Source organism: Podarcis melisellensis, assembly GCF_964234715.1.
Source record: "Podarcis melisellensis genome assembly, chromosome: 4".
Classification (NCBI taxonomy): domain Eukaryota; kingdom Metazoa; phylum Chordata; class Lepidosauria; order Squamata; family Lacertidae; genus Podarcis; species Podarcis melisellensis.
Genome location: NC_138531.1, coordinates 36,577,904 through 36,593,302, shown reverse-complemented (window position 1 = coordinate 36,593,302; position 15,399 = coordinate 36,577,904). Strand labels below are relative to the sequence as shown.

General features: G+C 41.6%; 1 protein-coding gene across 1 annotated transcript in view; it reads left to right on the top strand.

Moving 5' to 3' along the window:
* The first annotated feature begins 2,190 nt into the window (after positions 1-2,190).
* The window catches only part of PUDP (pseudouridine 5'-phosphatase), a 62,557-nt gene continuing 49,348 nt past the window's right edge, over positions 2,191-15,399 (top strand). The window contains exon 1 of the mRNA XM_081907728.1: positions 2,191-2,354. Within this exon, the coding sequence (XP_081763854.1) occupies positions 2,270-2,354 (85 nt within the window). The 5' untranslated portion in view covers positions 2,191-2,269. The remainder of the gene's footprint in view (positions 2,355-15,399) is intronic.

The window sequence follows — 15,399 nt, the reverse complement described above, 5'->3', positions numbered from 1 at the left end:
AGTCCAATTTGACTGTTCCACAAATGAAGCTAGTAGTTACCTATAAATGTTACTACTATGCAACAGCAGGCACTCGTGATTTTTTGTTTCCTGGAGGCAGCAATTGCCCATAAATATGTCCCTTGTTCTCTGGATCAAAGCCAAGATCCAAAACATATAATTATTATGTAGCAAACACTCAATAAGATATTTTGGTGAGGGAGAAGGTGCTACATTATAACCTATTATATTCCATCTCTATTTAACAGAATGATGCAGAAAGGAGTTGTTTCCCCAAGCAATTTTATAAAGAAGACACCTTCTAAAAGCACGGACTGCATGTAGAGAATTCATTCACATGCATTTAATTTTCTACCTGCATCGTTTTCAGCCAATCCTTTGCCACATTCAAGCCATACATTTAAAGCACCATGACACCACATAAAGTCCTGATAGAAATAAATCTGGGAGCTGTTGTTTGTCAAGAATGCTGAGAGTTGTTAGGAGACCCTAAAAGACCTGCAATTCCCAGAGTGGTTTAACCATCAACCCCTCTTCATAGTGAATTCTGGGACTTGTAGCTCTGGGAGGGCAACAGGAGGTCTCCTAACAACCCTCATCACTCCTAACAAACTAGAGTTCATATTTTTTGGGGGTGAAAGCTATGGCTAAATGGTATCATGGTGCTTTAAATGCACTCATGAGTTCCACCCAAGGAGCTCATGAGTTCCGCCCATTTTATTATCACAATGTAATCACAATTATCACAGTAACCAGGGGTTGCCAGTGAGGTACCTGCAGGCACTCAAATACCCATAGAAGTCTTCCCTGCTTCTTGAGGGGTCCTCTCCCACCACTAAAATCAGACTTGAACAAATATTCCATTGGAGGCTGAATGGGTTGCAGTGTGTCCTTGGTTGTAGTGTGGTGTGGTGTTCATCATGGCAGTTTCTTCAGTATGCAATGGTGCCCCAAGGAACCCAGAAGCTGACAACTGCTGTCCAATCCATCACACAATGTGCCTCTCAAAATAAAAGACCACCCTCCTGTAAAGGTAGATGTGGTGTTGGGTTGTGTGTACACAAATCCAAGGTTTAAGTTCCTGATCAGCTCTAAAACTCACTGGGTAGCTTAGAGTTCATTCAGAAGGGAGCATCACTGAAGAGACTTACTGACGAGGTTTTTTTTAGGAATGCAGCCTTAGAGTTCATTTCACAGTCTTCCAACCTATCTCAGTATTTAGCTGTTGTGTGGATAAATGAAACACCCCTTTATAGATGCCTTGAGTTACTCGGGGGCAAAGATGGGATTCAGACAATAGTGAGATAATGAAATGAAGGGGTGGGAGGTGGGGAGCTGCTGGCTGTGTGTGAGAAATTAGGCAACTTTATTTTTGAGCAGACTGCGTGTTTGCTCCTAAGGACACATGCCTGTGTTCAACTCAGTTCCTGAGAAGTGTATTTAGGACTGCAACCTTGGAAGTCTTTTATCGTTAATTTCTGATATGCAAAATTGAAACCTTAAGCTTGCTGACCTGGGTTTACTGCTAAACTGACATGTATAAGAAAGCACATAGTTCAAACCACATTAGCACTCCTGGTTAGAGAGCTCCACCTGCCCACACTTAAGCAGCCGCGGCTCTCACCTTTTGCATAATACAACTTTTGGAACACGCTGCCGCTTACTACTTCCCTGTATCCATGCCCTAGCGTCGACCTGTTATGTCTCTTTGGGGTGCTTCTGGTTTATACGACGCAACTCCATTTGAGGCGTGCATTGTGCATTTGTGCATTGTGTGTCGATGGCGAAGCCCCCCCTTCCTCCTCCTCCAGTGCAGCATTTATTCATTTATTTATCTATCCCCCTCCCCCGCAGCCTCGCCTCCCAAAGGCGCGTTTGCAGCAGCGGCCGCCGAAATGCTAATGGTCCCCATCCTGTGCGCACGCGCGCAGCGAAACCGGACGCCCTTCCAGTTCCCCCCCCATCTTGAAATTGCCACCGCGACGCTTAAGCTCCTCGTCTCGGAAAAAGCCGAGCCGCCGGGCAGCACAGGCACGCATGCGCAGCAAGGCAGCAAACCACCGCTCGGCGTTCCCTTGTCCCCCGCTCCCTCCCCACAATCTGCTCGATGCAAGTGGAACCGCCAGAGGCGCACGCGCACTTCAGAGCCTCTCCGGCCGCCCATCTCCTCGCCGCAGCGCTCCGCCCCCTTTCCCTCTCTCCCTCCCTCCGCGAGCCTGGCGCTGTCTTTTATCGCTCTGCTGTTGGCGGGGGTCGCTGTTGCAGCGCTATGGCCTCGCCCGCTTGCCCTCCTCCTCCGACGTCGCCTCAGCCCGTCACTCACCTCATCTTTGACATGGACGGTCTCCTCCTGGGTGTGTAGCGCGCCGCCCTCCGCTCCCTTTCCCCCTCCACTCTTGCTGCCGGGAATAGTAATAGTAACTGGGACTTAAGCAGTGCGCGCTTCCTCTCGCCGCCGCCGCGGGGCTTGTGGAGAGCTCGGGCGCGTGGCTTTCGGGCTGCCCTCGGCGGCGGGGTCACGGAGCAAAAGTGCAAAGCAGGGCGGCGATATCCCTCCTCATGTGGTGCTTCAGTTCCCCACCCCGCACCCACTTCCCATTTCTTAGGCGCTGGTCTGAAAATGCAGATGAGTAGTGTGTGGACATGCTCACTCCCCCCCCCCCCGCCCAAGTCCAGGAATTTTAATGCATTTGCCCAGGCTGTCGTCGTCCCGCTGCATTTATTTACGGGCTGTGCAAATGCGTCTTGTGCGCGCGCCTATCTAGAGCGTGACTTCCGCAAACAGGAAATCAAAGGAAGGGCAGGTTTTGGAGAACGGTGCGGGGATCGCGATAACCCGGTTTGGTCACTTGGGGTGCTTCTTGCATGGTTTTTGTTTTTTTGGATGGGATTCGGTCACGTATCCACAAAAGCAGCTTGCACGATTGAACTGGAATGAAAGGGAGCTGCTCTCTCTTTCCTGCTCCTCGCCTCCCTCTCCAGATCGATCTTTTTATAGCAAAGAAAGGTGACAGGGTGAGTGGGGAGGTAGCACCGGGTAACAATGATTCATGAAGCAGTGCCCTCTCACCTCCCTGCAGACCTTCAGAATGGAGGCTCAACAAAGAGCTGATTTAACGCAAGAGTTGACAAATTAATAAATGCATGATAAACTGGATCCCGAAAGGTGTCACATAATACTTGTTCTGCATTTATAAGAAATCGGCCTTTTAGTGTGTCAGCTCTCACACTTTGGAACTCACTTCCTATTGACAGCTGCCTTCACTATACTCTCTTCGGCACCTGCTAAAACATTATTGTTTATATAAAGGTAAAGTAAAGGTACCCCTGCCCGTACGGGCCAGTCGTGTCCGACTCTAGGGTTGTGCGCCCATCTCACTTAAGAGGACGAGAGCCAGCGCTGTCCGGAGACACTTCCTGGTCATGTGGCTAGCATGATGAAGCTGCTCTTGCGATCCAGCACCAGCGCAACACACGGAAACGCCGTTTACCTTCCCGCTAGAAAGCGGTCCCTATTTATCTAATTGCGCTTAGGAGTGCTTTCGAACTGCTAGGTGGGCAGGAGCTGGGACCGAAAGACGGGAGCTCACCCCGCCGCGGGGATTCGAACCGCCAACCATGCGATCGGCAAGCCCTAGGTGCTGAGGTTTTACCCACAGCGCCACCCCCGTCCCATCTATTGTTTATATAGGCCATAAATGTAGATTGTTGACCAGTGTTTTAATTTGTTTTTAGCTTATTGTTGCTTTTATTTTCTTTTGAATGTTTTTAACTCTTTTTATTGATAATTTTATTCCTTTTGTAAACTCTTTTGATTTTTTTTAACAATCTAGCAGCATCTAAATTTTATGAAATAAAATAATAAATAAATGAGTCTAGCGGAGGTGACTTTGAATATAGTAGTTTTAGTTCTGCTGAAATGAACAGGACTTTTGATAGCAATTACGTGTCTAGGATTGCAATTCTAAAGGGATACTGTAATCCTATACTGTATTCACTTGTTCACATAAGGTTGTGAAGTAGGCAGCAATGGCAGCTTGTTTCCTATTATTTGATTATAGAGTTGTAAACAGAATGATAGTCTTGCATTTGTTTGGTATTGATCACAATGAGAGCACTTGCTTGAAAAATTTGCAGTTGCGATTAAATGGCCTTCAGGATTGCAACGCTAACCAAGGCATTGGTTCACATTGGGAATAGAATATTAGTGTAATTGTTTGCTGGATGGGACTCCTGTAGTAAGTATGTTGTGCCCATAGAATACACTGAAAACAAGTTTCTCCCCATAAATACTTAACATGGAAATATTAGCAAAGCTGTTTGCGGAAGATAGAAATTTTGTATGCCCGATACTTGTCAGTATGGTATTAACCTGTTATTTAGGTAATTTATTGACCCGCTCTAACTTAAGTGGGGTAGCAGCAGTATTGCAACAAAGGAATATTTATTGTACTTGATTATTCATAATTACTACAAGATTTTTACACATTGCATCTGGTTTGAGGGCTGCAGCACATGGTTTACAGATATGGCTTAAAGTTCTCTAAAGTGGTAAATTATAGGGCTAATTCTTGCTGTCCTTTGAAAGACCAGCTGCATTTGGAGCCGGTTTTCCCTTTTGTACATGCTACAATGTATGTTTGTTTTGTGCTTGAGGATATCTCCTCTAGTCCAAATAAAAAGCCTTGGGTAAACCCATGTTGGGTGTATAATTACTAGTGATTTGTGAGTACCATTGAAAGACACACATAAATTAATTGGATTGTAATGGGAAACAGTTTTATTAATTGAATTAAATAGGCAAGATATTAATTACACAAGATTTGCCCAAACAATTTAGGCCATTGATGGAGCTCTTGCCCCTGTGGCCTGGCTGTCCCACCAAAAATGGCCTCCAGGGGCTGGCACAGAGATGAGCTGCTCCTGCTGACAAGTCTGCTAACATTCTGTGAGGATATGACAGCCACCCAGCAATGCTACCTGTTTGACATTTTCCCCACTATCAAAGCAACAACAGGTCAGCTAGCTGTCCTAACTTCTTCTATATGCCACAAGTGATATTTCCTGCCTTTTAATCAGCTCCCTCGCTCTTCATCCACCACCAGCACATCTGCCAAGTTGTGATGAATTATTAGGCAACCAAGTGCAACTGAGTCCTCCTTGGCCCTGGGAAAGGTGAAAAATGTGATGTGTCCAGTGCTAATTAGCTGGTTGATTTTTTTTTAAAAAAATCCTTCCAGGTTCCAAATTATATGTCATCTTCATTGCCAGAGATACAAACACAAGGTGGGTGCAAAACTTAAGACAGTAGAAGCAAACAAACAACTTGAAATCTCCCTCTCCTCCTCAGATTTTAATAGCAAAAAGGAGAGTGTCTGTTATTGCCAGACTTTTGCTATAATATAATAATACTCAGTTACAGTTGTTGAAAAAGTATAGTACTGTATCACCTAAGAATGTCCACAAAATTGGCAGCATTGGACCTCAAATATTGCCCCCTCCCCTGCAAAAGTCTTAAAGATAAATGTATAATGCCCAAGCCATTCAGCTTCCAGGGGATAGGCTTCTTCTTATCCCCTGTATCTCTTTTTATTTATTTATAAATATTTATTAGAGTTTTTAGAAAAAAGAATACAATGATAATAAACATTATTGCTTTGTTTTAACAAAATTTCATAATATCCTTGAACTTCCTCACGTCTCCCGCTCCCATTTACATCATTAATAAATTTTTGTCAAGCAAATTATCATCTTATTTCCAAATCTATAACCACTTACTTAAATACAATAAAATAATTCTCCTGCAAATTTGTTTCTCTTAATCTCTCTTATCATCAATTCTTGATCTATTTTAGTGATGGCCAATTATTTATAACCAAGCATCCTTCTTAACATTCCACTAAATCACAATATTTCTGCAAGTAAATCTTGAATTTCTTCCAATCTTCTTCAATCCTTTCTTCTCCCAGGTCTCGGATTCTGCCAGTCATCTCCGCCAGTTGCATATAGTCCATCAGTTGCATCTGCCATTCTTCCAGTGTGGGTAGATCTTGAGTTTTCCAGTTCTTAGCGAGTAGTATCCTTGCTGCTGTTGTTGCATACATGAAAAATGTTCTATCTTTCTTTAACACCTTCTGGTCGACAATGCCCAGAAGAAAGGCCTCTGGTTTCTTAGTAAAGGTATACTTAAATACCTTTTTCAGCTCGTTATATATCATTTCCCAGAAGGCCTTCACTTTGGGGCAAGTCCACCAGAGGTGGAAGAATGTTCCTTCATTTTCTTTACATTTCCAGCATTTATTATCAGACGAATGGTATATTTTGGCAAGTTTAACTGGGGTCATGTACCATCTGTATATCATTTTCATTACATTTTCTTTCAAAGCATTACATGCAGTAAAATTCAACCCAGTGGTCCACAACCTTTCCCAGTCCTCAAACATAATGTTATGCCCAATGTCCTGTGCCCATTTTATCATAGCCGACTTAACCATTTCGTCTTGTGTATTCCATTTCAACAGCAAATTATACATTCTTGAAAGTACCTTAGTCTTTAGTCTAGTGTAACCAGTCTCGCACTTTATCCTTCATTTTCTCCATACTCTGCAATTTCCAATTATCTCCGTCTTTTTCTAACAGTTCCCAATATTTTGGCCAGTAGGCTTCCATATTGGGTCTTTTCCAGGCCTTAGCTTCCAAAGGTGAAAGCCACCTTGGAGTTTTATTTTCCAATAAGTCTTTGTATTTTGTCCAGACATTAAACACTGCTTTTCTGACAATATGGTTCTTAAAGGCCTTGTTAATCTTAGCTTTGTCATACCACAAATATGCATGCCAACCAAAAGCATTGTTATAACCTTCCAGATCTAACACATCAGTGTCTTCGAGAGGTAGCCAATCTTTTAGCCAGCAGAAAGCTGCGGCTTCATAGTACAGCCTTAAGTCTGGCAGGGCAAAGCCCCCTCTTTCCTTTGCATCTGTTAATATCTTAAACTTGATTCTGGGCTTTTTGCCCTGCCAGACAAATTTGGAAATATCTCTCTGCCACCTCCGGAAACACTCCGTTTTGTCCACAATTTGCAATGTTTGGAACAAGAACAACATCTTTGGCAGCACATTCATCTTAATGGCAGCAATTCGGCCTAACAAAGAAAGCTTCAGTTTTGCCCAACTTTCCAAGTCTCTCTTAATTTCAGACCAACATTTTTCATAATTATCCTTAAATAGACTCAGATTTTTGGCTGTTATATTAACCCCTAGGTACTTTACCTTTTTCACCAATGATAATTCTGTTTCTCTCTGAAACCGTTCTGACTCTGTATCTGTCATATTTTTCCCTAACACCTTCGTTTTTTGTTTATTTAGCTTAAATCCTGCGACCTGTCCAAAATCATGTATCAGTTGTAATACTCTTTTTGTACTAGATTCTGGCTCCTGCAATGTCAAAACTAGGTCATCTGCAAAAGCTTTAAGTTTATATTGTTTCGCTCCGACCTCAATCCCCTGCACCTTATCCCCTGTATCTCAAGCAATCCCATATCACATGGTCAACTGTTCCTTCCAACTCACAGATGTCACAAGAAAAGTGTCAATCTATCTGACATTGAATAAATTACTCCAAAAACGTACAGTGCCATGCCAAAATCCTAAACAGGCCCACTTGTTTCATCTTTTGCTGCTGGTTAAATATCCAGAAATCTCCCCAAAGAAAATTACCTCTCACTTGTGAGATCTGCTTTCCATAATTTTTGATCATCACTCATCCGCTTGACCCAACATTTTACTTTCAGAGAGGACAAAGGCAACACAGTGTCAAGTTTTTATACTCCAAAGTGTCCTTGGCTGTCTGATCTGCTATCTCATTACTAGCAAATGCTACATGAGTTAGAATTTAACAGAAGTTTAACAGACTCAAAGACCCATTAACTGTAATTCTGAATTCGGCAACCATATTTCCTTTCCCAGATTGCACTTGCATCCCATACTCCTATTCTCAATCGCCAACAACCAAGACAAGGTGTGACTTAAGCCCAGTGCCCTACTGGGTCTCACATCCTTAGGTTACTAAAAGCCAACTTTTTCTTTGAAAGGTAATATTGTGTTTCAGAATCTCCCCCACCCCCCCAAAAGTTACAAATTATATTTCATAACCACCACGCTCACCATTGCTATTGAAACTCAATTGGATAGTTGAATCCTAAACATTGGGACATAGAAAAGCTATACTCACCTGTGCATGCCATGGCTTCCAGGACCCTTCTGTATATGTTAATCACCATTCATCCCACCAGGAAAAAAATATTCTTTATGGTTATTCTTGGACCCTATTGGTCTACAATGACTTTTTACCTCTCAACTCACAACCCAGATCAAAAGCACCCATTCCCACACATAAAGCAAACAACCAGGCATTTAAAGAGCATTCTGAATTTGCACCACATTATATCACACCTTATACCACAGTCTTTGTATGAATAGCATTAAGTTTCCACAATAAGGACCCTGAGGCAGATACATGTGCCTGACAGCAGTACCTCTTAATAGATATAATAAATGCACACTAGAACATCAATAGTGTTTTCCTATCCACCATCATGTACTACCTAAAAAGCTCTTTCATTGGATTTGGTAACACTTTACATCTATTTATTGTATACAAAATACGCTGCTTCCAAGTGTGTGTGTGTTTGTGTGTGTATGTGTATATATATGAGACTTAGAAAATTGTAACTTGAGACTATATGTATCTGTTTTCCAAAAAAGATTCAATGTAATCTCCCTAGAATGTAATCTCCCTAGAAAACACCATACCCACAGTTTTGCGCTGATAAAATTAGAATCCCACAACCCTCCCAATTTCTCCTAACTTACTTAAATCTTCAGTTTAATTTCCTCTTTGTCACTTTATCCATCTTGCTATGAACACATTCCTATTGAGTGTGTATGCAGACATTTGTGCATTCTAGCAGCCACCAGCACCTCAGTTTTCTCTACATTCGCTATATGCAGTTTCTTATCCTCAGTAATCAAAGCTAAAATACTGGATAACATTCAGTTTCCTTATCTGCCTGTAAAGCAACACAATTGGTGTATCTATAAAGAGGTTTCCACAAACTTGCCTCCAGCTATATTGTTTAGCCTTCTTGAGAACACTTTTAACTATAGCTGTTTGTCATTGGTATTCCATTAAAACTTCCCCTCCAACATATGCCTGACCTTTTAGAAGGCTGCTTTGTGCTCCTTACTGCATTAATCTGTCCACCATGGAATTGTATTCCAGTTACTTCTCCTATTCAGGAGTAGCCTGAAAAGATGCTTCTAGTATACCTTGTACCAACGTTTTCAGAAATCTGCTCAGGACCTTGAAACTCAACTCAAGACCCAACAGTGTCCGGTTATTTATGCCTAAATGGTTCTGAACCAGCCTTCTTAAAAATCCACATAGAAACCATGTCTATGCCAATCCTGAATCCCAAACAATGAACATTATTCATATTGGTTTCCTCCATAACTTCCCAAACACACTGAGCCACAATAAACCTTGACACTTTCCTACTCGTTCAATGTATGAATTAACACAGGCTTCCTCAACCTCAGCCCTCCAGATGTTTTGAGATTACAATTCCCATCATCCCTGACCACTGGTCCTGCTAGCTAGGAATCATGGGAGTTGTAGGCCAAAAACATCTGGAGGGCCGAGGTTGAGGAAGCCTGAATTAACACATAGGTTAGGTTGAAATAGTGTTCTTTCTTCCTTCTGTTTGGGGGGTTCTATATTTGAGGAACTGATTTACTGTACTAGTTTTTCCATTTTTATGTACCAAAAATACATTATAAACATAATTAAACCAATATTTATGATGGAGAAATGAGAGTGTTCATAACTGGGGTTAGAATGTACCACATGATTCCAAATACACAGACACAATGGGATGCTGTGATGATGACTTGAATATATATCTAAGCAGGTACTAAATAACATATGGATTATTTCAGCCTCTGTTTTGAGCTCTTTGACAACTTCAACCAAGTATCTATTTGTAAGTAGGTAAGATAAGGATTTGATGTTTCTGCAAAATGCGGCTCATCCTGGACTCTGCCAGTGTTGTGAAAACTTGTTTTATCCAGTTGTTCGGATGTTATAGAGAGCTGGTTTCTAGTGAATCTTGTTGCAGCATATTCTTCAATAAAGAATGTACATTTAACGAAAATATTTGCATACATTAATTAAACAATATGTGCAATGGTTAAAAACAACAACCCCTTTGTTTAAATCCAATGTTGAAGAGAGTGCTATATTGTCAGAGAATGAGATATGCTTTTCATGGATGTTTCCCTTGTGGTTGTGGGAGTGCAGTTTGGATAAATTAGTTATTTAATTTCCTAATATCACTTAATCTTTCTTACTGAATTTATACAGACCCAGTGCTTCTCAACTATGATGCTGATTGAAAAGTCCATGTTTTCCATCTTCTCAGTAGCCAGTGTTTGCCTCCCTTCCCCTTTTCTTCAAGCTCAGTCTGCTAGGGTTCCATAACTGTTTGGCATTTGGTTGCTCTCTGTATTTAAGCTAGCATCTCTCTTTTTCATTCAAACTGATTTCTAATCTTTCCATACTTTTGGACTTGTTTTCCAGACTTGGTGCTGCTCTGTGTTTACACGGACTTCTTTTCATTATAGGGTTTTCTTCCTGAACATCCTGGAAAAAGATTACATTTCTTATTCTTTGGATACAGGAGAAAAATGTTGCGACCACATTCAAATCAGGAAAAGTCAAATCTCTCTCTTTCTCCCTCCCTCCCTTAGATGAGGCACACTACCTCTAAGATATCGGATTGCAACCTTCTCATTATAATCAATAAGAAGGAACACTGGATTAAATGATTAAAAATCCTTAAACTTTTAGAGCTAAGAAAACATACTACATCAGCTTCCCACTTTTTGTAAGATTATTAGTGTTTTTATTACAAGTGGAAACCTGAATAGTTCTATAATTGCAGAACAAGTCTATCTGAATTCTAATATGCTGTTTTAAAATTCTGTTCAAAGTCTAATTTCTATAATGCATATGCAACAAGATTTAGCTAGGCAGCTTAAAAGCAGAGCACACTTTGCTGTGTAGCACAACGCCAGGGGAGTAGGAATAACTGAATTAAAATTTTGATGTACTGCTGAATAATTTTAAAGAAGAGAAGCTGATCTTTATGTATGTGTGGGCAAGGGAGAAGGGGCGGAAGAAGAAAGGCAAACATTTCGATTCTTAGTAAATACTTGTAGCATAGGTGGTAAGTTACATTTACAAGAGCAGCCCCCAACCGAGGAAAAAATTGTTAGGGTGTACTACAATTAAATTTAACAGCATATCTGTATGTTCACTTTTACTTTGTGGGCTGGCTGGATAAAATGGAATCCCAAGTAAGTGCTGGAGCTTTCCAAAGCTTGCGGCAACATATTTTTGTATAGCACTTGGGGTTTATGGAGTCTCTGGCTAATCTAGACGTTTGAATGGGTCTGTGAAACTGACATTGAAGATTTGGATAGAAAGTAGTATGGTGAAATTAGCACTTGCTATATGTGTCTGGTTGCAGAGACCAACATAATGATGCACAGCAACTGCTCTTCTTCAAAATCCCTAAGTGAATGGAAATCTAAATTTCATTTTTTTAATGTTATGAAACATGCTGTCATTCAGTCCCATGACAAATTGGAGGGAATAGTTCTGTCAGTGGTATCAGTGTCAAGCGTCTAGTGGTGAGTAAGTACTAATTATATTTGTTTAGCTATAAACCTCAGCAAAATAGGAAGCAAAATAAACAAACTGGAGTTGAGTCTCAAATTTAGGTCTTAATTCCCTGGCTGTCAGTGTAAATTAAGAAGCACAAAACGTAATACTGTATAATGAAAACTACCAAAACATCAAAAACATGCAAAGTTCTTCCTGCAACTAAACTCTGGCAAGTATTTTTCATGGGGACCTTTGTAAAGTGGACACTGAATAATATAATGGATAACATCTTGTGTGCCAGTTTTACAAAAGGCACAACAATGCTGTTCCAAGGGTAATTTCGTATAGCCAAAAAGCAGAGGACATGACATTAAATGTTGGTTCTGTGAACACCTTTCTATGTAGAGCTAGAGTAATCAGAACCAGTTTTCTGCTGTCCCCAGTTAATGCATGCATACAAACTAGAGAATCTTGAGGAATGAATAATGAGAAAACCAATTTAGTGCAGGGATAGACAACATGGTGCCCTCCATATGTTGGAATCCCAGTTACTGTCAGCCATAACTAGCATAAAAAATGGTCTGGGATGATGGGAGTTGGACTCCAGCAACATCTGGAGGGCACCACATTGGCTACCCTAATCTAGCATAAAGACTCACTTAAGTTCTTCAAAGTATTTCGTGTGAATTAGAGACACTGTGAGGAGATGTTATATATTTATTAGTAGTTTTACTGTCTGGCAGTGGTGACTGAAAATTGTTTTGAATGGAGCTATATGCCCCGCCAGTGTGCAGAGACCTATCTGTAAAATGACAGTCTCTGGCAGCATCAATAGTAAATCATTTTTGGAGCCCTGATGATGGCAGGTGGGACCATTTGCTTTTAATGTATATTTGAACAATACAAAAGAAAGGTAATTTTGCAAACACGTTACTTTAGGAATACAGCAGGACCCCAAAAGCTTCAAGTAATATCTGACTAATTCATACTGTGAATATACTTATTAAAATCAAAGTTAGTCATGGCTCACTTATCCATTGATTTTAGTAGGTCGAGTGAGTATAACTTAGTTGGCCAATCTCTAATGAAGCTGATAAAAGGATTGTAGCAGGAGTAATAGAGCACCTGATCAAGTTCTTCTAGTTTCCTGCTTAGAGCTACTTATTCTTAATTGATGTGTCTTTAATGAGCGTCAGGAACTCCCCAAGTTCTTTGCCTTCTCAAGTTAAAGAAGACCATACCTATTTCCAAGCCCTCTGCATGTTCTGATGGGCATTGCAGAATAGAGGAGTTAGCTTTAAACCAAGTCAACATTTCTGTACTCCCTAGGGTGGAGAAGAAATTCTGGGCATTAAGAGCTGCTTTGCTTATTGAGCTATTGTGTCTTTCGGTGAAATGTGTAAGTGCTCTATGGTTAAGCTTAGATCTCAGCCTGGCCTTCAAGTTATTAGCTCACTTTTGTTGCCATAGATAATACAAAAAGAACCAGAATGGGAAAAAAATTACAGCAGTCTTGTTTACAGAAATAGCTCTCTTCTGCATGTATACTTAATTTGAATTATCCATTTTCTGTTTTCTTTTATCAATACACTTACCCTACTTGACTCAAACGAATAAATTTCATTAGGCCTCTTACTTCTACGGAACTTGTGCTGGAGGCTGTTTAAAAAGGAAATGGATAGCAGTCTTATTGTGTATCGAGTTAGTATGCGTTTCTATGTGGGAGTTTGGTTCCTAGGTGAATTTTCTCCTGCAGCATAGCAAATAGTACCAATTCAGTTTAAGTTCACCTTTCTGTGTAAATTCCTCTTTATTATGCAATTAATCTTGTTAAGCTTTAAAGTAGCAGTCTTCATAAATTGTGTTCCTCATTGTTCTGTTCAGGTGGCTGAATAACATAACTGTGTCCCTTTTCCTTATCTTGGAGTGAGGACCCTCTGATCCGCAGGCCAATGTGATGTGCCATATTTTTTGTTTTCAAGGCCTCTTTGCTCTTCTGCCAAGGGCAGGATTCTTTCCAGATCTGGAGCAATAAGCACACCAGTAGATGAAGAATAAGTAATGCTTTATTTGCATAAGGTTAACAGATAGCAGCGAGGGACGCGGGTGGCGCTGTGGGTTAAACCTCAGCGCCTAGGACTTGCCGATCGCATAGTCGGCAGTTCGAATCCCCGCGGCGGGGTGCGCTTCCGTTGCTCAGTCCCAGTGCCTGCCAACCTAGCAGTTCGAAAGCACCCCCGGGTGCAAGTAGATAAATAGGGACAGCTTACTAGCGGGAAGGTAAATGGCGTTTCCGTGTGCAGCTCTGGCTCGCCAGAGCAGCTTTGTCACGCTGGCCACGTGACCCAGAAGTGTCTGCGGACAGCGCTGGTTCCCGGCCTATAGAATGAGATGGGCGCACAACCCTAGAGTCTGTCAAGACTGGCCCGTACGGGCAGGGGTACCTTTACCTTTTAACAGATAGCAGCAGGCATACAAAACACAAGTTATAGCATACCAGACAGAAGTCACACACAGTCTCCCCTTCAGCTGCCCAGAGCTCCAGCTAGAGCAGTGAGAGAGACCTCAGCCAACAGTCTCACAGCATCTGGTACCTCCATCTGTGAAGAAGCTCTCTGAGCCCCTTCGGCCTACAGCTTTTATAACCCACTTTAATCTGATTAGTTGCACCTGGTTAGCAGGCATCATTCATGATCAGCCCAGGACAAGGGATGTGACTCAAGAGGAATGCGGAGCAGCTGAGTGTCTCCAACTCAATTCACTACACCTGGGTATCCTCCCCATTAGCCAATCAGCACTTAGAACACAGGGGACCCAGGAAACTCCTGACACAGGTGTGTGAAAAACAAATTATACTACAGTGGTACCTCGGGTTACATACGCTTCAGGTTACAGACTCCGCTAACTCAGAGATAGTACCTTGGGTTAAGAACTTTGCTTCAGGATGAGAACAGAAATCATGCTCCGGTGGCGCGGCAGCAGCAGGAGGCCCCATTAGCTAAAGTGGTGCTTCAGGTTAAGAACAGTTTTAGGTTAAGAACGGACCTCCGGAACTAGTTAAGTACTTAACCCGAAGTACCACTGTATCATGAATCGGCAAACCTTAAACCAGGGATGTAAAAGGGAAAGAGACATGTCATCTAACTCCTCAAAATTACAATGGTCTTCCGTGTTTCCTCTACATTTGCTATCTCAAAACAGTTCCTATTTCTCTAATTGCAAGGGATCCCCTTACTTGAAAAAACAGCCATATTATGCTATGTAGCCTTTATTTTTCTGAAGAGCAACCAGGTAGTTCTGTATCAGAAGTAGAGATGGGAAGACCTGGAAAAACGCCGGAATTCCCCCCCCCCCAATTTTTCCGGTTTCCCCCCAAGCCTTCCCATCTCTAATCAGAAGATAGTTCTGGTATTTTCCATAAGCATGGGAAATGGAGTTAGTTGACTTTCTGCACTTGTAGCAAAAAATTCAGAGTTACTTTTTAAGCAACGACTGACAAAAACAAAACAAAATGATCAAAAACGTTAGCAGTTCATCCGTCCATGCTGACCTATTTATCGGAGAATGATAGTCCTGGCATGCTGCTTGCCTTGCTGATAACCCTGGGCAAGTGACTTGCTGGAATGGATACAGTGTTTAATGTTCTGAAGAGGCAAACCTTTGTTGCTAATGAG